Source organism: Pezoporus flaviventris, unplaced genomic scaffold (genome assembly GCF_033815535.1).
Source record: "Pezoporus flaviventris isolate CSIRO_AGI_PZ_B2104156 unplaced genomic scaffold, CSIRO_AGI_Pfla_v1 ptg000021l, whole genome shotgun sequence".
Lineage (NCBI taxonomy): Eukaryota > Metazoa > Chordata > Aves > Psittaciformes > Psittacidae > Pezoporus > Pezoporus flaviventris.
This window is the reverse complement of record NW_026892569.1, coordinates 3,613,479-3,636,375: the sequence shown is the minus strand read 5'-3', so window position 1 is coordinate 3,636,375 and position 22,897 is coordinate 3,613,479. Positions and strand designations below refer to the sequence as shown.

General features: G+C 38.9%; 1 protein-coding gene across 1 annotated transcript in view; it reads left to right on the top strand.

The window, feature by feature from the left end:
• Positions 1–21,494, top strand: part of PPP4R2 (protein phosphatase 4 regulatory subunit 2) — a 67,154-nt gene extending 45,660 nt beyond the window's left edge. Inside the window, exons 4-10 of the mRNA XM_061455720.1 lie at positions 9,824–9,994; positions 14,808–14,901; positions 16,362–16,399; positions 16,846–16,920; positions 17,279–17,422; positions 17,904–18,172; positions 19,111–21,494. Coding sequence (XP_061311704.1) covers positions 9,824–9,994; positions 14,808–14,901; positions 16,362–16,399; positions 16,846–16,920; positions 17,279–17,422; positions 17,904–18,172; positions 19,111–19,424 — 1,105 coding nt within the window. The 3' untranslated portion in view covers positions 19,425–21,494. The remainder of the gene's footprint in view (positions 1–9,823; positions 9,995–14,807; positions 14,902–16,361; positions 16,400–16,845; positions 16,921–17,278; positions 17,423–17,903; positions 18,173–19,110) is intronic.
• The last annotated feature ends 1,403 nt before the right edge of the window (positions 21,495–22,897 follow it).

The window sequence follows — 22,897 nt, the reverse complement described above, 5'->3', positions numbered from 1 at the left end:
TTGTTGTTGTTCTGTCATCAGTTTTTGCTTTTAAAATAGAAAGTGAAAGGTACTTGAGCTTGTATTTAGATAACTATGCTGAGAAATGTAGGTTCTAGGAAAATTCTGAGTCCTGGTCAGGTTTTTTCTGTCTTGTGGAACAGCTGTACTCTGTTGGAGTCGGCTGAATATTTGTCAGTAGAGATCAGAATTAGTCCCTTGATGATTACAAATACTACTTTAATGTTTTCATCAGCTGTCTGTTTCCATAACTAAGTCTTAATCTTTGTTGTTCCTGGCAATAGCAGTAGTAAATTGCAAGTAGTAGAGACGTGAAGGCTCATTCTGCTGAAGTAGATGTAGTTCTAATGTATTACAGTTTCTGTGGTTCTGGAACAGGCTCATCATGCTCACAGGAAGGAGAGCAAAGACTTCATTTAGGCTGACAATCAGCAAGTGAAAGTGCAAAACACCTCCCGTGCTTATGGGAAATAACCAGTTTTTCCTCTTTTGAGCTTTTCAATATATTTTTAATTAAAGTGAAAGGTAACATGAGGTCAAATGCTACTGAAGATAAAATGTGAGAGCATTTTACATGAGTTATCAAGTGAAAGTGAACAGGATGCTCCCCCTGGAGGGATGCTTGCCAGTCTGTTTCTGAACAGGAGCATACCCTTTACACCAAAGCACACTGGTTCAGTAAATTCACCCTGCTTTATCACCTCAAGTTTAACATTTATTGCTCTTTCAGAAACACTAAAAAATCCATCACTTGCTTATGGTTTTAATTTAAGCCTTAGGTTGAAAGGTTTGTCTGCTTGCCAGAAGCATATAAGAAACTAGTCTGCACTGATGCACAGGGGATTTTACTATGTAAATCTGTTGTCAGTATTTGGAATCCCCTGTGTTAATCTGCACTGTGTGGATGGTGACACAGTGAGCAAAACAAAGACCCTAAAATTAAGGAAGTAGAAAAATAAGTTTTAAATTCAAAGAATATTTGAAGCGAGAGTGGAATTATGTAAGGTGCCTTCTTTTATCTAACACTTGAGAGCAGCTGCTTAAGGGAATGGCTCTGCTCTCTACGAGTCACAGCACACATCTTATTCTTCCTTATCTGTAGCATTAATTTTGTGGTTAGATTAGTGATGTGCTTCACCTCCCTGTGTGTGGGATCACAGGAATGTGTGGGAGCAGCAGAGCAGGCTTGTCCTTTTTGGTGTAGACCAGATAGAAGGTTAAGTATGTGGCAGAGCAGCACCTCCCTCTGTGCTGTGATGAAATCCCTGCAGTATGGCTCATCTCCTGCTCGTGGGAGTTCAGTGCCGCCACCTTTCTACCCCAGAACTGTTCAGAGGTATCTTCTGAACAAACTGAAAGCCATTTCTCTACCAGCGGGTACTCCTCATTAGGAATAAGTCTTTATTATTTTTATAATAAATAATGGAATAGTAATTCCTGTAAAAAGCTGTTGCATTTCACACTTCAGATTTTATTTTTTTTAAATGAAAATGCTGGGGTTGTGTTTTACAGAAGCTCTTACCAGGATTTTTAGCTTGTGCGCTCCCTTCTGTCTAACTGCATACTTCCAGGTATCCCTGTTTATACCAAATCAGTGTATCTGAAATTGGGGTGTGCTAGGTAAGGTGAAGATTAAAACAAAACAACAAAATAATGGAGGGAATAGGCTCTATCTGCTGCTTTATCCATCCCAAAGAACCGCGATAACGGAGTAAGGAGGTGAGTAAGGAGCATGGCCTTAGTCTCCTTTCCCCCAGAGGACTGCAGTCTACCAGTTCCTCTGCAGTTTTAGCTACTGACTGTTCTGGAGAGTGTTCAGCTTGCTGTACTGCTGCCAGGAAGTGGGACACTGGCTCCCTGGGGCTGCCCTTTCTGCAGCCTGGAGGAAGGCAACCAGCCTGCAGCAAGGTTCTGTGCTCCCTGGTGGCAAAGATTGGGCTTGTTTTGAGAAGCAGTGTGTTTCATCTTGTCCAGAGTATTCCTGATTGTGTACATTTTGCATGGAGGCTGTGGAAGAGCATGCTGGAAAGCTTTGCCATCTTGTACTGGGATTTGAATTGGATATGTGATTGCTGGATATGCTTCACCCTGTGCCTTTGACTTTTCAAAGAGTTTTGGAGATACCATTGATAGACCTGAGTAGAAAAGGAATTAACTTGTTTTGGGTGAATCTTTTAATTTCCTTCTGACAGCCTGGGGAAATGATTGTGTCTTAGAGTATATCTTTATCTTCTAAGAGCTCTAGAGCAAGGCACAAAAGAGAAGAATTGGTTATTAAAGTTATTTCACTTAAAACCACCTGTTTCCTACTTACTACAGGTCTCTGTGGGAGTGTAATCTAAGTCAGCAGTAAATGGGGGTTGGGGGGGAAGCTAATCTAAGTGACTCATCTCTCTTGTTATATGTTAAGTGAATCCCTCAGAGATTACCCTCTGTGTTCTCAGGTGTTTGCCTTAAAATCAGTTTAGTTCAATATTAAGTGTTTGCCTCCTAAATACACTATTTAGTACTTTAATTTCTGCTTGTCAGAGAGCTAACAATAGAAGGGTGGAGAGGGAAGTGCTGCTTTCTTTTACTAAGTTCTGACGTTTCTTTTATAGCCTGTTCAATGAACAGGATCAATAGTAGATCTGCTTTGTTTTCATTTGATGCTCTTTGTGGTATATCACATCTCTCCAAAACAGATGGCATCCTCTTTAAAATTTAAACCAAGTAATTTTGTAATGAACTTAAACACTGAAGTCTGAAGGCAGACATCCCACCAGGGCTCCTGGGACTCTTAATGTTTTAAGTACATAGCTAAGTCTCTAGAAGCTTAATATCCCTTCAGTATAATGTTTTTCTTAATTAAACCTGTAATCTGTGAAGCAGTTCCAGAAAGATTTATGAAATAATTGCAGTACCTTCATTTCAGGAGGTTGCCTTATTTCAGGCACTCTGAATTCTTCCTCTTGTTTTTCAGTTAATGTTAGGTTTTGTCCTGTTTGCCTTCCATGGGGCTTATTGAAATTTGAAACTTGAAATCCTTCAAAATCTGTCAAAAGTGTGTGTTAGCCAAGTGTACTTCTTTATGTCTCATATCTGAATAGTCTTTTGCACTTGTGGAGACTTCCAGTGCAATTTACACTTAATGTCCCAACTCATGTAGTAGTGTTGGGGACCACTGTGTTGTAGTAAAGCCTTCCAGTATAGTGAGTGCTACATACACTTGTTTGGTATCAGTAGTTTTCCTTAAATGTAGGGAAAGCACTGTGTGTGTCTGAAGGAGGTAGGGATTTGCAGTCATAACTTCACTTTTTCTTGTTCTAGTTCTCTGAAAGTTCATGTGTTTCTACGATTCTCCAGATTGCAAGACTTTCTCCTCTGTTTCAGGTTCTTAAGGTGCCCTTCGCTGTTATTTCTGTTACTTGGGTTTTAATGTTTGTTAAATGTTTCAGGCTTTTTTGCTCTTTTTGAAATTTCAAGTCTTCCAAACTGAATATACCAAGTGACAAAAGAATCAAATATAAAACCTTGCCCAGTGCTTGGAAGAAAATATGCAGTTAATTCAATGGCATACAAAAATCATCTTGGTCGTGCAGGCTATTGACAGAGGGTTCTCCTATTTCACAATTATCAGTGCTGTAAGGGAAAAAGCTGCTTTCTCTGTTTCATCAGTGCAAACATTTTGAGTAAGCAGGAGATAAGGGAATGGGGCAAGTCTTTTGTGCTCTGGGAGTGATAGGATTAGATTATTTCCATGTAAAATGTGATTTTGGTTTTGATATGCATGTTTGGAAAGATTAATTCTGTGCAAATCATGTTAGTAGAGAAGCAATTGTACCTTGCAGGCAACTTGGTGCTAGTAATTCATCTTTTGAATCAAAGCATAGCATCAGGTTACTTGAACTGCTTTCTGTGGAAAGTGACTTTTGTCCCTTGTTGAAGCGTGCTGTTTAGCAAATAGAATTGATGGATTCCAAACTTGGTTGATGTTGCTTGGCCAGCTTCAGTTGATCTGTGCTGAAAGGATTAGTTCCAACAGAAAATCATGTAGTTCAAGTACAGGTGTGAAATGATTTGTTTTTATTGGAGAACAGTTACTTAGGATTGTGTTTTGCCTTGTACCCACCTTGGTAATGCCAGAGAATGTCCCTTGTTTATGTGAGTCGGGGTTTCTTGTTTTTTTTTAATCTTCTTATTTTCCTTCCCTGTTCAGTTGCTATTTTTGCTGCCTCATCAACTTCCAGGAATAAGTACATTAGTGTAATACCATTCTGACTGCAGAGTTCACTTGCACTCCTTTGTGCCTTACTTAGGGCTTAACTTTCCTGTCCTCACTGAGTAATTCTTACCCATCCTGGTGTCTTGTGTAGTTGTAGGGTGGATTTTTTTCTTTACCTTTTATTACTGGGGGGTGGTTTTTAGCATTTTATCATGTTGCTTCTCATTATATGTAAATATTCTCAGAACTTGCTTATGTTTCTCATGTTATTGGCTGTTTGCTCAGGTGCTGCCTGCTTTCCTGTTTAATTTCTGTAAAATGGAACTAAGCGTATTCAAACACCAAGAGTCTCTTCTATCCATGTTTCTGCTACGTTTCTGATTTTTACATAAACGGCAAGGTCAGGGGCTGCACTCTGGTGCTGTATTATGGTGTTAAACATCTTTTCATACCTTAAAGCACAGTTACTGGGATATGTTAACCCCAGTGTCATATGTAAGTAATGTACCAGGCCTGAAGTGCTGGACTCCGATACATCTATGTTTTCATCTGTTGCTTGACTACTGAAAGTACTTTTTAAAGAAAAAGATAAATTGTTGAGTTAAACTACTAGCACTTATGTTGGTCCTGGGAGATTTGAGATGTGTGGCTCTGCTATGGTATGTATCTATCATATATATATATATATTTATACAAGCTCTAGTTGTGAAGTGTGCTTTGGGGACTTCTTTTCAGCCATTCGTTACTGCCTGTGGTGACATTTTTCCCTTTTAAGTGCTTTTTAAATAAAATCAGTTTCTTCCTCTTACTCCCTGTATGTCAGCACAAAACCTTTAGGTTGCTATTAAGGGAAAGATGGTGCAGGAGCTGGCCCTGGGGAAGCAGAGGACTCTTAAGAAAAAATGCCAGCTTATGATGATTTGGAGTATCTGGAACTACAGGCTCCTTAGTCAGGAGAGATGTCCTTGTACAGATATATTTGCACAGGATGACCCTGGTACTGTAGTGAAAGGTGCTTTAGATAGACATAAAATGTAAACAGCTTCAATGCTTTCATTGTCTACAATAGAATGAGAGTCCACTGAACCCAAACACTGATTTTTTTTTTTTTTTGAAGCATTGTTTGTGAAGATAATATTACAGATCATACAGTGTTCACAGGATTTTTGTTTTCTAAGTGACTATAAAAGAGCTCTCAAAGTTGCTAACAGCAAAGTTAGCAGGCAGGAAAAGCATGTTTTAGAAGTCATCAGTATGTGCTTAGAAAAGGCTGATAATGTACACTGCTGAGTGGGAAGGGCAAGTATTTCTTAAGAAGCCTGCTCAGAAGAAAGCATGAATAGCATTTTCTTCATGGAATTTCTTCAACTTGGTTTTGTTAGAGTGTTGGTCAGTTATTTTCCAGTGTATGAAACTTAATGAGCTGTACATAAAGCTGTGCAGAACAGTGACCTTCTACTTCCATTTGGCTCTTTATTTAACTGCAGAAGGTATTGACCGAACTTTGCTCATTTTTAGTGTCTCCCATTTGGTAACAAAGCAGCTACAATAGAGGTCTTGCATCCTAATGCTGGAATTGTGCTCGAGGAGCTTGATACATGTGGGGGAATTTTTCTTGACAACTGGTGCTGGCCATTTTGCTGTTTGTTTCTCTCTTCTCACTACGGCTGTCCACCTGTCTAAGCGACCAGGCTTTCAGTGCATGCTGATAACTTAATGTGTAGAGGTGTAGCTATGGATTGCTGTGATAATTAGGAGGATATGGCATTTTTAATCTTAAATTTTATTCTGTATTGGCTATTAGTTCTACCCATTGTTTATGAATGAATTGTTTTTCTCTGTGGACGAGATGTGAGTTTCAAGTGTTCAGCTGATACCAGCTTCTCCATGGCACTTTTATAGACTGGTAAAACAGGAAAGGTAACTTCCCTCTTTTTAATCACTTCCACTGCAGTAAATGGAAATTAAGCCAGTCTGCTGTCCCTGCAGAAATAAAGGTTTTTGGTCAGAAGTGAGTTAATTTAAAATCATGATTTTTTTTTTTTTTTTTTTTCAGATACAAGCCAGATTCTTTTCAGTTTTGTAGGTTGATTTGAGTGTAATTTTTTATAAACAATTTTAAGTGTTCTGACTTTATCACAAGTGTGGATAAGTTTCTTTAACAAATACGTGTAATTAAGCTTGCTTGAATTAAGATTCTTTTATGTAAATCCATCTTGTGTATTATGTTTCTTTTCTGAGTACTTGTTCAGAGTTATCTTAAGATAGAGGCAGAGTACATGGCTGTATAGGAGGTGGACTGTCACTGTCAGATAACATTGTGGTCGATGCTGCTGTTGCAGAGGAAGGGACTGGATTTGAAGGAAAAGGAAGCAGTTGCAGTTCTGGGTGAAAGCAGAAATCATCTTTCCAGCACTGCTCCCCCTTACTTTTCAAGTATTTTCTTATGTAGGAATAGTGTGTAATTCTGCTTCTTTTCTGGAAGAATGGCAGGGAATGATAAGTAGATGAGGTAGGGAAGAGGGACTGCTAGCTTACTGGGTTGGCAGGAAGGAGGTAACTGAAGGATGTTGTGCACAATTTAGAGATTCTTCATCTTAGGATAATGATAGAGGTGTCAGGCCTAAAAGAGAAAAGTGACCTGCATTGTAGACTCCAGAAACCTGTACTCTTTCTTCCTGCTGTCCAGGAATCCACTGTGTTTCTGGTGCAGGACTGAGTTTTGTCTACACGATCGATGAGTCTGGAGCTGACTCAGTCTTAATGGTACAAATACTACTTCCTGTTGAGTGGCTGGAGTTTGTGTAACTTTCTGCTACTGGGATAAAACTGTTCCTTAGAAACTAGTTGCATAGATTGAAAGTCTGTCAAGACCATCCTCTAAATGGGCATGTATTTCAATGTCTAAATTACAACACTGAGCTCAGGAGCTCTAGAAGCATGAGACACCTCTGACTTGCAGCTAACTGCATTTTGTGCCATAAACAACTGCTTCCATCTATGGTTTGAAATGTGAACTTAACACTTGCTTTTAACCAGTTAGCTTTCACACTGCTAAGTAGTGCAGCCCCAGCAGCAGGGAATTCAGAAGTGGTGAGAAAAACCTGCTTGAGAAAGAGTAGATGCCTGAACAGCAAGCCTGGCCTGAGCTCCTGCTGCTGTTGTTACATTGCTGCTAGCAACAGTTTGTTTAGTTGATCTGAAGTTGGTGCTGCTATGTCTGGGTTAGCTGTAGTCAGACTTGTGACTGCAGGATCAGTTTATCCTTAAACTGCTGTTTTTGTCTGTAAGCTGGACTGTGTCACCTGGTTCGCAGTCACTGTATATTTGAAATACAGGATGAAAGAGGCTTTTTATATCAGTAGTGCAGTGTATTGCAGATGTAAGTTCTTAGTCTTCTTGTAATAGAGGAAATACTAAATCAAATTACATGGGTTTAAAACAAATGATAGTTTTCTAGACTTCAGTCTGTAAAGAGGAGCTGGTGGGTTCTGTTGTCAGGCAGTAGGTTGCCATTTTAGACTTTGGTTTATTTCAGCAACACAACACTGGGTTAATAGTCTGTGAAAAGTCTTAATATTTAGCAAGAAAGAAGTAACAATGAAAACAAAGAACAGCTCAAGCTTTAAAGCGTGGAAAAAATATCCAAATGGGGATGTCAAAGAATATTTAGAATAATAGTGGAATCTTCTTTCATGAGGCAAGTAAAGCTCTTGGGATGCTCCGTTGAGAGTAATCCTACTCTGGCATGGGGTTATTTACTGTGTCTTTTCTGTGTGTGTTTTGTGATGTGCTTATGTCTTAAATCTGTGGCTTATTATGCAAGCTTTGGTATCACGGTGGTAGCACTGCAGAGTTGGATAGCTTTCTAGTTTAATGTTTGTAGTAGTAATGCCTGATATTGTACACTGGGAACATAGTATTCAGCTTTGCCTGTATAATGCTGATTGGAGCAATAATCCAGTTGTTTTGCTTAGTGATGCTGTTTAATATATCTATGACATTCTCTTCTGGGACCTTGTTTCTTATTACTTTCCATTTTAATTTCTGGTTCTGTTATTCACTACAGCCTGTGCTCTCTGTTGTGAGGTGCTTAATGGTTTCTTGTAAGGAAAATGGAAGTTGCTTTCCTCATCGGATTCCCCCATTCTTGCAAATTTATCATTCTTAATAAAAGGCTGGGGGTTATTTGAATCTCTGTAGGTAAACCTGAGCTAAGCTTTCCCCCTTTTTATCTCATAATTACTTCTTTGAGACCAAGGAGAAAATGAAGGCAAAGATAACATGGCAGTGTGTTTATGGAGAGGGTAGGTAAATGTGACTTCATTGGTGTGGGGGTTTATATTTGGTAGTACCAGTGCTTGGGAATAGTGTGCAGGAAAGAAGCATCGTCACTTTGCTGGGGAGTCACCACATGTAGCTCACAGCACAGACAGTTGCATCAGTCCAGCAGAAGGTCATATGTTACGAAGGGTTGAAAATAGTCAGGGCTGTTTAAGATAGAACTGCTACCACTGACTGCCTGTAGAAGTACAGCCTGTGGCTAAACAGCATTTCTTTCAGCAAAAGTTCAGATCTTATGCTTGTTTGATCTGAACCTCTTCTTCCAGATTGCATATGCTACAGATAAATGTCAAAGATAGTTTTTATCTTTCTTTACTGTTGATTGGTTATTCTCCGTTTCTTCTTTGCCTCCACCAGCATCCCTGTCCTGCATCAGCATTAAAACAAGAAAATTGATAGTAAGTGAACTAAATCGGTTGCTTTCAAGTTGCTTCCTATGCTGCTAACAAACACAGTAGCTAAAGGAGGCCCAGAACTGCTTCTGGCTGTTGTGTAGGGTGATGGGTGTAGAAGGGCTTTCTCAGCACTTTCCTGCTTTGCCCATTGTATGCAATGTGAGACACATTTGCTTGAAAATCTCAATGTATAGGATTCTGTAAATGATAAGGCTTGTAAGTTGTAAGGCAGAAGGTACTTTGGAAAGACCTTAATTACTTACTGTTGTGGGAAGGTTTTTCAGGAGTCAGTTGTTTTGCTCAAATGTTCATCGGCAAGTTCTAACTGTTACACAAAATATTTGCCTTTCTGAGGAAAAGAGGTGCTATTAAATGCTTTTAAGGTGCCTGGATACTGAGCAGTTAGTTACAAAAGGCCTTTCAGTAACATTTTGTAACTGAAGCAGATAATGCTGTGTACAATTGCTGTGTGGTTTCCAGACTGAGAACACTTCTTCCCTTTCCTTTTTTTCTTGTTTTTGGTTTTCCCCCCTTCTCTTGGGTGCTCAGTGAAGGCTTTAGGTGGCATGTAGGCTTACTGGTAAACTGTGTAGAATAAGCACATATTTCACATTGAGGTTTGAATTGTAAGTGGGTATTGGTTCTCAAAGGAAATGGCCTACCCTGTTGTTAATGGCAATTGACTTGCATAATATTGTTCTTCTGTAATTATTTGAATAGTTACCATGCTTAAAATTCAGGAAGAAAAATAATACTGCATTACTTGCCTCATTTATCTTTGAACTGGCATAACCAGCATGAATGTTGTTTTGCAAACATAGTTACACTGGTTTTCTGTGGGTTTAGGGCTGACTTGCATATATTTTGTGTTTTTTTGCAGGGTTCAGTGGTCTCAGTTTAAAGGCTATTTCATATTTAAACTGGAGAAAGTAATGGATGATTTCAGAACCTCAGCTCCTGAACCAAGAGGGCCCCCCAATCCAAATGTGGAATATATTCCTTTTGAAGAAATGAAAGAAAGAATCCTGAAAATTGTTGCTGGTTTTAATGGGTATGTATAATTTGTTCTATAAAATCAGGATAACAGAAGTGTTTTTTCCCAGTTTTTAACTTGGTATCTATCTGTGACTGTTCGTTTTGCTTCCTCAAGTAGATGGGCAGAAGCAAAATACGTACCTTGGAAATGCATGATAGTAATTTCAGAACTTTTACTTTATTTTCTGTCTTTGAATGAAAATCAGGACATCCTGTGACCCATCAGTCACTTTGGTGTTTTCAATATGTAGCTCATTTTTAAGTAACACAATTCAGTGAAGCATGGCATCACTCTGTGCATTTAACAGGTAAAATAGACAGTAAAGTTAGATTTCTTTCAGCCTATTTTGAAATACCTAATTGAAAAGTCTTTTGTGTTCAGCTCTCAGCGCCTTTATGGCAGTTCAGTAGCTTTTGAAGAAGTGATTCTGTGATGAACCTGGCGTGGCCAGGAGGCAAACTGTCCCTGGCTTTGAACTCTTAAGTTGTTCCAGAGTCAAAGTTACAGATAGAGCAATACTTGCTAACTGAGAGACTTGGGGTATTTGATCTATTGCTGACAGTGTCTTAAAGTGTGTCCCTTTTGCTGGCTTCGTAATTGTGGAAATTTTGTTTCCTTTGAAATAAAGCTCCTGATTGATTTTGATGTCTCACCTGGTGTGTCTGTTTTTTAATAGGTCGTGTAGTGTTCTTGTTTCTAGCCTAGATGACTTCCCATAAGCTGAGTCATCCTGCTGTGGGTCTCAATGCTTGCAAAAGACTTTTTCAGCATTTTTTTCTCAGCTTGTCAGTAACCCTGATGTTCTAGATTTGCAGGTGGTACTAACATGTCCTTAGTATCCTGTTTTGATGCTAGGTTAATAACTTTCACTGTCATTGTTCCATGCTACTTAATTTATTTGCAGTTTAAGTGTCTCTTGTAAATCGGATCTCCTCTTCCCTCCTGTTCCCTATTGTTGTTGTGTAGGATACTTCTAAGAATGTGAGATTCAGCAAGTTCTCAGCTAGCCAGTATTTATACCAGGCTACTTCACTGAAGGAATTTAAAAACAAACCTATTCTTTATGCCTGTCTCCCACCTCCCCCAGCTCTTTGTTAATGTTTCTCTGCCCACAAAATTTGTAATGCTCTCACAGGGAGAGAGCTAATGAATGGGCTGCTGTTATCTTCTCGTGTTCCAAAGTGTACTAAACAAACCTCTGGATAACAAGTCTGAAGCTTACTCTGTGGCCCTGCTATTTTGATCTATTGCTGTAACACTTAAGTGCTTAACTTCCTCATACTTTGAAGTGAACCACCCAGTCTTTGAGGAAGCAAGCTGTTTGCATTAGTTACCTTAAAGAAAGTGATGCTTTGGGATGTTTCAGAAGCTAGGATTGTAGACTAGCTAATTTAGTCGATCCTGCAACTCCTACAGTGGTTGTTGTGAAAGCTGAATCATGTGGTGATGTGTCCAAAAAGCATCAACAGCAGGTTTTGGTTGGTGCAATTGGATATACTCAGGCTTCTTGTTTAGAGTTATTGATGCTGTTTCAGGGTGCTGTAGTGGAGAAGGGAGCTACTTGGTGTGACTTTATTATTAGGATGTTTTTATTGGTGTTTGTATAAGAGTTAGGGAAAGAGTTCAGTAGAAGTACCTAAAAATTTTAAGTTTCTTTTTGTAGTCAAGGAAGCGATGAATTAAGAATGACCCCTGGTTTGGGGTCTTTCTAGAGGAAATGTGTTTCAAAGGAAACACAGATTGGCTGGTTTAACCTTACTGTACCTCACTTGATGTTGTGTAATATGCTTGCAGAGCCAAATTCTCATGCTATCTGTACTTTAGAATGCTTTGGAGTAAGAAATTCTTGACAGACTTTGCCATTTTCTTTATCTTTCTCAGAAAGTTTTGAGGTAAGTTATTGGGGATTTCTGAAAGAGGAATCTTCACAACATGGATAAAATAGACAACATCATAATCTAGATGTTAATTTATATGTATTTTGCTACTATTTAATACAGTTGTTAGACTGACATTTCCCCACATCCCTCCTGAATCCCGTCCATCTGATGAATCTTTGGTTTGTAATTCATTCTGAACTATAGTGCTGTTTTGTGGTGTTTGCATAGGATTTGAAGTGGTTATCTTCAGCAGGCACATTAGGACTACTCATGCAGCTGATGCCTGGAACTAATTACATTTCTGAGCATTGAAGATCAATTCCTGTAGTGCTCACAGACTTCTGCATTGGTGTTCATGTATAAACTTATGCCAAGTTCAGTTACTTCTATTTTAAAGAAGTTAAGTTTTACCGAAAAGAATTCATTGTGTGAAATTTAACTGCCAACCAGAAACATTGACGGATGTTGAAGGAATGACATGCAGAGATGATAGTGTGACACTTGGTGCCATCTGCTGCTCAGTAAACGAAGTTCAGTTTGCAGTGGAAAATTTTGGAGGGAAATGAACTGCTTTAAGCTTTTGTTTAAACAAACCTCTTACAACTGAGAGTAAAATAGGAAGGCAACTTCTGGAGTTAGTTGCAGGCTGCACACTTTGAGTATGCTTATTCCCCACGTAGCTAAAATTATTGATCTTCACAGAATAGTTCCTGTATTGGCACTTCAGGTGACTGGCCAGGTACAGCTGGATACATATTAGGCAGTGATTCTCCAGGACCTTTGCTGATTTAGCTGTGTATTTTATTTCTGTGAAATAAATAGATTTTGAACGGACAGTATAATCCATCTAAAAAACTACAGAGTCTCTAATTATGGACTTTTCAACCCAAAGCCAAAGTGGCTATCAGTGAGAAACAGGAGCTACAGTTAGTGATGTACCCATGTGGAGAAGTTAACAGATCAGGTAAATTCTTTGTGACTGAATTAGAGTTAAGAGTTTTGTTACAAGAGGTCATAACACAAAAGCTGAACATCATAACGAATTTGGGTGTCAGAAAGATTACTGATTGACCAAAAGTTGCTCAACAGCAGCATAATTTGATTGATACTGAGGCAGCTTTAGGAAATGAATAATGTCAGAACCATTGTCATGCTTAAAAGCCTTCATGTAATAAACTGAGTTAAAAGGAACACTTATTTCTGGTTTGTTCTTGTTTGTACTTACCGTATTTTGGGAGTGGGGGAAGAGATATATTTCACCTCCCTATTTTGACCCAGCAATATCTTGCCTGTGTGCCAAAACACTTGGTTTCTGCCATTTTACTTACTTTTAAGCAATAACATAGTAAGACAAATGTTTTGGAAAGCCTGTTGTCTTAGACCATTACTTTCTGCAAGTGTTCATGTATTTAATGCTTCAGCAGCTGTACTTTAACTCTGCACAGCTGATTGATGAAGTTAATTTTTCTAGTCTCAGAAGTCAAGTAAAGCTAAGTTGGTGTGGTGTAATTCAGGGCAAATAGCAAGGGAAGGCATTAACTGGTAGGGTAAATGTGGTATGTACCTCCTGTGCTGTACTTTCAGATACTGGTGTTGGAAGTAGGGCTAAAGGTGGCCGCATTGTAGCCTACCTGTGTAGAATTTTCCAGTTGAGGGTTATAATTTCCACAGTAACATGATATACAGACAGTTCTTTAAAAACAGAATTAAATTGTTGACACTGGGGACTGATTACTGCTTACTTTTAGTTACAGTGAAGTGCCATGTAGCATGATTTATCGTGGCTATGCTGGCCTGTTTGCACTGAACTGATGGTAGATCTGTGCATCTTTAAGATGTGGCTTTTTAGCTAATGACCTAAGCTTGAGGCACATACTGTGTTAGCTGGTGAAATAGGCTTAAGAATCTGTACAGAGTTCATCAGAAAATAAAAGTTAAATTTTACAAAACTTACAATATAGGGATACACACACACGTATGTAAGTCTCTACACATACTGCTTTGGATTTGGTGTATCAGTCATATTCCCAATAAAAACAATGGTTCTTCAGTACTGTATTGTATCATATATTCTTCATAGATTGATTACTGAAATGTTTATGGCTTCAACTTCAAATAGTGAACTGTAAAAATGTATGATTCTGCATTATTTTATTGAAAAATACTTTAACATTTTACCATTTTGTCAGAAGTTTGTTAAAATGTGATACTGTGAATGTGCAATGAAAGTGTGTGACATCTCAGGTAACTAGTAAACATATGTAAAGAACTGATTTTCTAAAAGCTCACTTTCTCATGTAAGTAGGGATGAAGTGGAGTACAGAGCTGTCAGGAACTGGAATGTGTGAATGTGGTGCATATGGGTTTATGTATCTTGCTCTGAATTTAGTTATTGTTGCTGAGCTGTTCTGTAATAGATAAGTATACTGCCCAGTTGTGGCCAAGTAGAGTATTTGTAATAGCTAAAGACTTGTTAGTTCTACTGATTCCAATGTTTAATGCTTTTTCTGTAAATGTGTTTTGTAAAACATGAAATAAACTATGAGTTGAGAGGTTCTTTTAGCTCTAGTGTATGACTCAAATTTGTTTGGCATCACTTACCATTTTTGTTCCATACATTTGAATAATAAATACAGTCTTAAACTATTTTCCTGTTGACAATCTGATTTCCTTTTCATTGTTTTAATGGATCATTTACGTTGTGGGATGATATATTTAGGATTCTACCAGAGCGTTTTGTTGTGGTGAGCACAAAACATGGTGTGTTGTTACCTTGGTGTATGAGATGGGGGGAAAATAAGGCCTTGAGTTACTGCTCTATATTGCTGTATTGTCAGTACTGTTTTCTTTCTGTTTTCTCAGTAAGAGGGAGGAGGCATTAATGTTCCTTCCTCACAGTGGTACTCATTAAAATCATATTTAACTGTTGTAAATCTATTTCCTTACAGCATCCCCTTCACTATTCAGCGACTCTGTGAGTTGCTGACAGATCCTAGGAGGAATTACACAGGAACAGACAAATTTTTAAGAGGTGTGGAAAAGGTATGTATGTTTCTGAGGGAGAGCACAGCTAAACAGGCACAACTACTGCTTAAATAACTTCTGAATTGCTGCCAAAGGTCTGTTAGTTTCATTATGGCTTGTAGTCATAGTATAGCTAATAGCTACTCTAAGTATATAAGTTGGTTTCATAACTTATTTTAAAACTGCTTTTTGATGTTAAAAGTTAAGACATAAATCTCAGGGCTGTAACTGTTGTGTTTCCTCCTCTCTGTGCAGTACTCAAACTGTAGTCTGTAGGGGTGTAATGTCACTTTTTGTCTCAAGTTCTAGCTAAAATGAAATAATCAGCTGAAATAGTTTTGAATTTTTTTGATCAGGCATTTCCTTCCACATTTGGGTTCAGATTAGATGCAGTAGAAGAAGAAGGGAGGCCTCTTTCCCCAGTGTCTTTTGTTTCAGTATTTAAATCCTCTTTGTAGAGGACTGTGCCTTCATAAAAGCATACAGATGTCTAACAGTATTTTATAGCTTATTTCAGAATGTGGGATCATTCAAAAGTAGATCATGGTGTTTCAGGATGTAGTTCCACATAGGATTTTCCAGATGGCAAAATTGGCTTGAGATTGCTACTTCAACTTCTTGGTCAAAGAAAGTTTAACTTGTAAATGGAGTGATTTTTTTTTTTTTTTTTTTTTTTTCCCCTGTTACAGTGGATGCAATCAGTCATATTCTTGGAAGATGGGAAAGAGATGGTCAGGAATAAATGAGATGGGGATTTCACAAAGCTGTTTCTTAGCCAGTAACAAGATCTGTGAAACCACATCTCAGGCTTTATGAAGAGCCCTCATCAAAGTTCATCTGGGTTAATTCAGCTGGCCCTGTGATAAAAGCCACCCTGTATAATTGGGCTATGTATTGATTTGAAGAGAGAAACTTGCCTTTTAAGCTGGGTTTCTGGATGTAAAACCTAACATAGTTTGCAGTGTCATGCAGGAGGAGAGGTGGCTGAGCAAAACATACCAAATTAATCTTTATTTCTGCCCTTTTTTTATGTGGGGATGAAATAATTTAACATTGGAAATATGGCTGTGCCAAAAATAACTAATAGTGCTTGTGCACTTCTGAAAGCAGGGCTTGTGTATGAATAGAGCCTTGCTCCAGCAATTCAGAATTTGATCAGCATTTTGGAATACTTCATTTTCCAGAGATACTTCAGTTAGAAATTACAAATACTTTGGCCTGAGGCTTAATGTGCTGGCCTCATTGTGAGAGTAGCCCACTTATGAAAATACTGACTTGTAGTGCAGTTGTGGCCTGACCTTGTGAAGGGGGAGCAGGAGTATTTTTTTATGTATCTGTCATCTGCTGGTAGCTTTCAGCCCAATTTTCTGTAGACATATTTTAGCAGATGTGACCAAAATCCTGTAACTTTAGTTTTGGGGTGTTGTCAAAAGCTGAAGGTTCTGTTTCTGAACTTTTACGTTGTTTGTGTATTACAGAATGTCATGGTTGTCAGCTGTGTACATCCATCTTCAGAGTAAGTTTAACTTTTTTTCCTTGAAACTTTAAGTTTGTGTTAGAAGGAGGGAGAATGTGTCTGATATATTTCATTGGCAGTAGTTGTATCGAGAAGACGTGCAGAGTTCAGTTTTCCTTATCAATAGTTAACAGTAGTGGTCTGCAAGCATTACCTGTAGTAATCTAGGAATGAGCAGCCAGCTTTGTAATTGGATATGGTACAGTTTGGTACTATCCCTGAACACTAAGCACTTATTTTGTACTATAGCTGGTGGTGGAAAAAATGGATACCTGTCTAACTGTTGCACTGTGAATTCATATCCCAGCCTGTGTCCCTGATATAACGTACAAGTAGAGAACCCTTTGAGGACTGACAGTGGGGGACTGTTTGAGTTGGGGGAAACTCTGTGCAAACATATAATTCAAAATTCCTTTATTAATAACTTTGTTGTTTGTTTTTGTTAGAAAAAATAATACCAATAGTTTAAATCGGATGAATGGTGTTATGTTCCCAGGAAACTCACCAGGGTATTCTGACAGGTAAGTTCAGTTTTGGGAGTTAACTTTTTCTGGATGAACGCAAGGTAGTTCTGGAAATAGCAGGTTCAGATCCCTTATTGCCTATTCTGATCAAAAATAGGTAGCCTCAAAAAATGGAGTGTGACCTGGAATACTGGGGGAAGGAGGGTAGAGGAGCTATGAACATACACACTGTTCACTCTGGTCTTTGATCTTTTTGTGGCTTTGTTGTTCAGAATTTTTTTTAATTTAAAGTTCTATCATAGTTTACATGATGTGAGCAAGGAATTCTTTAAAACAAAGTTCTAGCTGCTTTCTGCCTATCATGAACAAATCACTGCTAAAAGGATGGGTTGTTTTTGTATTGTTCTTTTTCAAGGTCTAATGTGAATGGTCCTGGAACTCCCAGACCAGTAAATCGACCGAAGGTTTCTTTGTCAACTCCTATGACAACAAATGGTTTGCCAGACAGCGTGGAACATAAAGACTCAAGCTTGCAGCAAGCAGAAGACAAAAAACACAGGTTGGTGAGGAGGATGTATTGTGAGGTTTTATTATTCTCATTTTTTTCATTTACATACAAAAAATATTCTGAAAGAGGATGGCCACCTCAGGTATGCATAGTAACATAACTTGACAGACAAGTGTCTGCAGCAGGATTTGATGTGTACTTCTGCTGCTGTTTGGGTGTCCAGATAACAATTAACTCAAGTTCCCACAGTTACCATAACACATCTTGTAGGTGTATGTGATGTATGGTAAAAATGAAAAGTCAATAACAGAGTTCAGGAAGCCACAATTGTCTGTAATTTGGACCCACCAGAATAGCCTGACCACTCTGTATTTTCATCAGCAATTGGGAGGAGCAGTGGCTTTGAGGTGAAGTGAGTTCTACCATTACCTCTTGCAGAGTGTTTAACTTGAGGTAGCTGCTACTTTCTTGTGTGTTATGATGCAGTATGTTTTACTTCAGTAATAACTACAGCTGCTCTTGTTGTTTATAGTGAATCACCAGCATCTGAATCAGAAGGTGCTCAGAGCAGCCCAGTAAAAAATAAACATTCTGAAGATGATCCTGCAGAAGCAGAAGGACGTGAGGTAAAAAGACTTAAATTTGACAAGGAATGGGAAGTTGGAGATGCACCTAACCAAACTGCTTCCAGTGAAGTTTCTGTAGGCATGGGGGAAGAGACAGAGACATCCTCTACATCTCAGGATAAAGAAAAAGATGCTACTTGTGCCAGGCAGCACTGTACAGAGGAAGAGGAGGAAGGTATTTCAGATTTTATTGTCTTTGTTCTGTACATTTTCCAAGGAGATGGGATTTTCTTTGCTGGAGGCCAGTGCTGTTGGGATTGCTGAATGTCTCCAGTTGTGCATGAAGATGGACTGCTTGTTCATCCTTCAGTTTTGCATTACCTGGCAATCTGCTTTCTTTCTTTGTTCTACATCTCTATTAAATTTACAAAATGTACTTAAAATCCTCTTGGGCAGTAAGTGACACAAGGGTTGTAACGATGCACAAAGAACTTGAGCATCACTACTTTGGGGTATCATGAGATTTGTTCTTCTCTAGAATGGGGGTGGGTTCTGTCTATGGCTGTTAATAATACAAATTACTGAAATAAAGAGTGAAGTTGTGTTCTTTCCATGTCAAAAGTGAATTATGTTCCTTTTCCGTATGAATGAGGAAGCTGAGCAACAATCTCTTCAGATCCTTAGAACAGTAGAAACTACCTCACTGTAAGGCAGGCCCTGTACCTAATTAAAAAAAAAAAATACTTACTTCTTACATATTCTCCAGAGTTTCCTTTTAATAATAATTTTTTTGGGACTCCTGCATTTGGAAAATATTCCTCTAGATGGTGGCGGGTGTACACTAGCAACGCTGATGTCTTCAATGCTCCCGAAAGGCTGCTGCTGAACACAAGTGAAGGAGTGTGGGGAAACAAGTTAAAAATACTCGTTAGGTTGTGTCTTTATGCACTGAAGCTTAATTAAGCAAAACAACCTATTTAATTAAAATAATGGACTTTATGGTATATTAGGATGGTTTGGCTGTCCTGATGATGCTGGCTAGTACTTTACATCTTCTGATAACATCAGAGCTTGTCCCAGGCTATGTTGCAGAAGTATTGCTGGGGACGGAAAGTAGCAGGGTTAAGAAATGGTTAAAATGCCTCAGTAATGCTGTACTTTCACTGTTTCTAGAGTCCTTCATGTCTCCCAGAAATGTTGGTCCAGACAGAAAAGATCAAGAAAAAGACACTGAATCCTCAACTGTGAATGAAGAGACCTCTGAGGAGAACAATCAGATGGAGGAGTCTGATCAGTCTCAAGCAGAGAAGGATTTACACTCGGATGACAGTGCAGCTAGCGGATCTGCCAGTAGTGGAGCTGACTGCAGTGAAGCAGAGGAGTCAGGGTCCTATGCTAGTGAAACTCCAGAGACATCGTCAGAGACCCCGATGGAAAACAGCAATGAAGCCACAGAAGCTGCAGATGAACCTATGGAGCAAGACTAATTTAAATACACTTAGATGCAGTATTTTCCATAAGGCTCCGGTTTTACACTGTATAAATAATTTTATGTAATAAAGTGGACCTTTAGTTTTACAAAAAAAAAAGAAAAAAAAAGCAGGTTGTAAAATAAACTTCTCCATGGATTGAACCTTGAAAGAGTTGTACATGATAAGAACTGTGACTACCAGCTCCTTCAGGTCCTGCTTACCGCTGAACTTTCGTTTGGTCAAATCAGTGGTTTGTGTATAGTTTTTTTTATTTAGAATAAAAGTTTTTAAACTGGAAGGCAATTATAATTTTGACAACTTTTTTGGAGATTACCACACCTAGTTGTATGTAAGCAAGAAAGCTTTTTTTGTCTTTGTCTTTTTCTGACAGCTCTAGCAGTTACTTCATGTTTTGGTTACAGTTTGAACATTTGACATGTGAACTTACGGGGTTTCATGCTGGTTTCCAGATTTTTATTTGAATACACACTATGAAACCTTATGTTGTGTGTTTCAAATGTGTTACATTTCACACACACATGTATATGCACGCATGCACACTTATGTGTACCCTCACTGTTCTAAGGGGGAAATGGTATATTTTTCTGTTTCTATAAAAGATAAACACAGTAAATACTTTTTTCTATAGGGAAAGACTGAGTTCACCTCTCAAGGCACTTTGTTTTGCCTCTGGAAAATGAAACAAAGGAAATCTGGCCCATGTGAAACCCTGGAACTACTAACGTTGAAAACACCAGAGTAAACACATTCCAAGAGAACTGTTCAGATCACAACACTTTTGTATACTTCTGAGGTGCCTGAGTGAAAGGATTTCATTTTATTTATGAGAAAATGAGCTTTATGTTGAGAACGTTGTAATCAAAACGTAGCTTCAACTTTTGTAGGAGAAATGTTTGAAAACATGATAAGAAAAATACCTTGGAAGAAACAAAACAGGTACTTGCTTTTTTGAATGCTTCTTGGAACATTGTGAACATTGTAGAGAAGTCTCAATTACCTGAAGGTAGGCGGGATAGCATCGGTAAACTCACACCACTGTATTGGAAGGATTAATCCATGACCGTAGTTATGTACCTGAGCTGAACGACTGAAAGGTTTAGGGGTGCAGAGAAATCACCATGAATTTGTACAACATTTTGGAAGTGAACTAAATATTTTTGAACATGCTACTTTGACAGCCAGTGTTACGTTTTCTTTTCCAGACCAGCTCAAAGCACAAACTACTGCTTTAAACCCTTGGTATTTTCCAGTTCCCATATTTAAAGACATGCAAGCTGCAACCTCCCAGTCACAATTACTGGCTGCCAAATTTCTACCTGTTTCTTCAACTGTACCTTTTTGATATTTAGAGTTTTTAAATTTCTGTAAAGTAGATTTTTTGTAGATTGTAATGAGTGCTCACTGCCATTGTGGAACGGTATATAATTGTATAATTCCTGTGTGTAAACTGAATGCTTGGGCTTTCAATACAGTATTCATATAAAGCAATAAATATTAATGTTATGAAATATCCGAGTACACTTTTATCAGAATTGTCCCTCTTTTTGGTTTTTAAGTTCAGAGCTGAAGTACAAAAATGACCTCTAAAATGCATGCTGATAGTTTCTTGTGCTACTACATGGTATGCTTGGGATTGGTTGGGGAGGATCTTAGGTTTTGATTAATACCGGAATAATTTGGCTCAGAGGGAGTATTTACAAAGCTATTTCTTGCTGATGTTACCTTTCAAGTTCTAAGCTGACGGGATTCAGGGAGGTGCTTGCCAAAACAATAAACATCTCATTGCTGGAGATCCCCTTACTGAAGGAAAATTGTACTGTGACTCACTAACATTGTGCTGAAGGGTTGGATGTGTGTTACAAAACTAAAGGACTGAACCAAAATGTTGGCATGAGGAAGGTTTAAAATACAGTGACAGCTTCCACTGCTTTGGTCTTGGGTCTTTCTTTTTTTTAATATTTTGCCAATGAGACAATTTTAAGGTTTCTAAGTTCAGAGATTTCTGAAGTTTTCTTTAGACTGTTTATTTGTGAAGATACTGTCAATAAACTTCTTCTTTAAGCACCTCTGACCTGCCGATACGTTTGTTTTAGCAACAAGCAAGCCTTGCAGGAGAACTTTGACATATAAATGCACTTAAATATCTGCTGCTGTTGGTGCCGTGGCTAATAAAATGAAATTCATGCTTTAACATCATAGTAAACATCTTAGTGTTAAGTATGGGCCTACATTTAAAGATTGCATTTACTAAATCCGAGAAGATTCCTTCTCTGTGGATTTAAAGTCCCAAATGCATGCGCTGTGTTCTAAGCAGCTGCATTGTGCTTGGACAGCGTTCATGGGCATATTTCCTATTAAAAACTTTATATAGGAGCAGAATGGAGAGGGGGATGACGGTTTACTTTTCTGCGTACAAGGTAAAGGACAGCCCTTAAATTCTGCTTTTGGTATTCAAAAGAACCCTGCTATTTTGGGTAGTCCTGATACCAGGAAAAAAGGGTTAACGTTGTGCCTGCTTGCTTAAGCAGTCGCTGTGCTTGGTGAAGCAGAACCCTAGGAGTCAAAGTTGCTAGAACAGTGAAGCAGAATAGTAAGGGTTACAGCTGCTAGGCAGAATTGTAGTAGGTAAGATTCATAACATTTAAGACATTCTTGTTTAAACAGTATCTTTAGAAAGAAAAGGAACAAAAGACAGCCAGAGTAACAAAATTTGCAAACTTGACAAGTTTCTGCTTTAAGATACATAAAACCGGCTTGTACCAAACCTGAGGTTTGGACAGGAGCCGAAACCCCATTGAGTCTGTGTGAAAGCAAGAGGTTACTCGCAGTGATGAAGAGGAACCACAGGCCTTCATCCTCATGACCCCCTAACGACCACCACCAGGAGGCACTGCGCAGGCACACCAATGGGACGAATGCCAGAAAACTAATTATAATACTAGACGGGAATAGGTTTTGCATATGTATTAGGCGTGAAGCAATCTCATGTTTAGGTAATCATTATATGTAATATAAACGAACTGAATGGCGAGGGAAAGGTGTGCATGCTTTTGGAGGAACGATCCCCCATGCGCCTCAGCGCTGAATAAAGCATGCCTACTTTACAACTCTAACGAGCTGTGGAGTCTGTCCGTGTATCACTCCATTTCCTTCAAGTACCTGAGCTGCTCTGTCAGCCTTGAGTTTTAGGCCTTAGGCCCGACTTTAATACTTGCAATAGAGGAAGCTTGCCCCTGCAGCATGTGCTGGGGTTATAAAGCTTCGCCCCCCTCCAGAGCGATGTCTCCCACTAACCCAGGCTGCGTCACCGCCTCATTAAGGTAATTAACCAGGTGCGCCGCTGGGCTGGGCTCTGCTCCCCTTACAAGCAGCGGCTGAGCGCAGCGGGGCGGCGCCATGTGGCGGCCCTCGGTCAGGGCTCCGTGAGGCGGCGGGGAGTGAGACCGAGGCCGTGGTCCCGGCGCCGG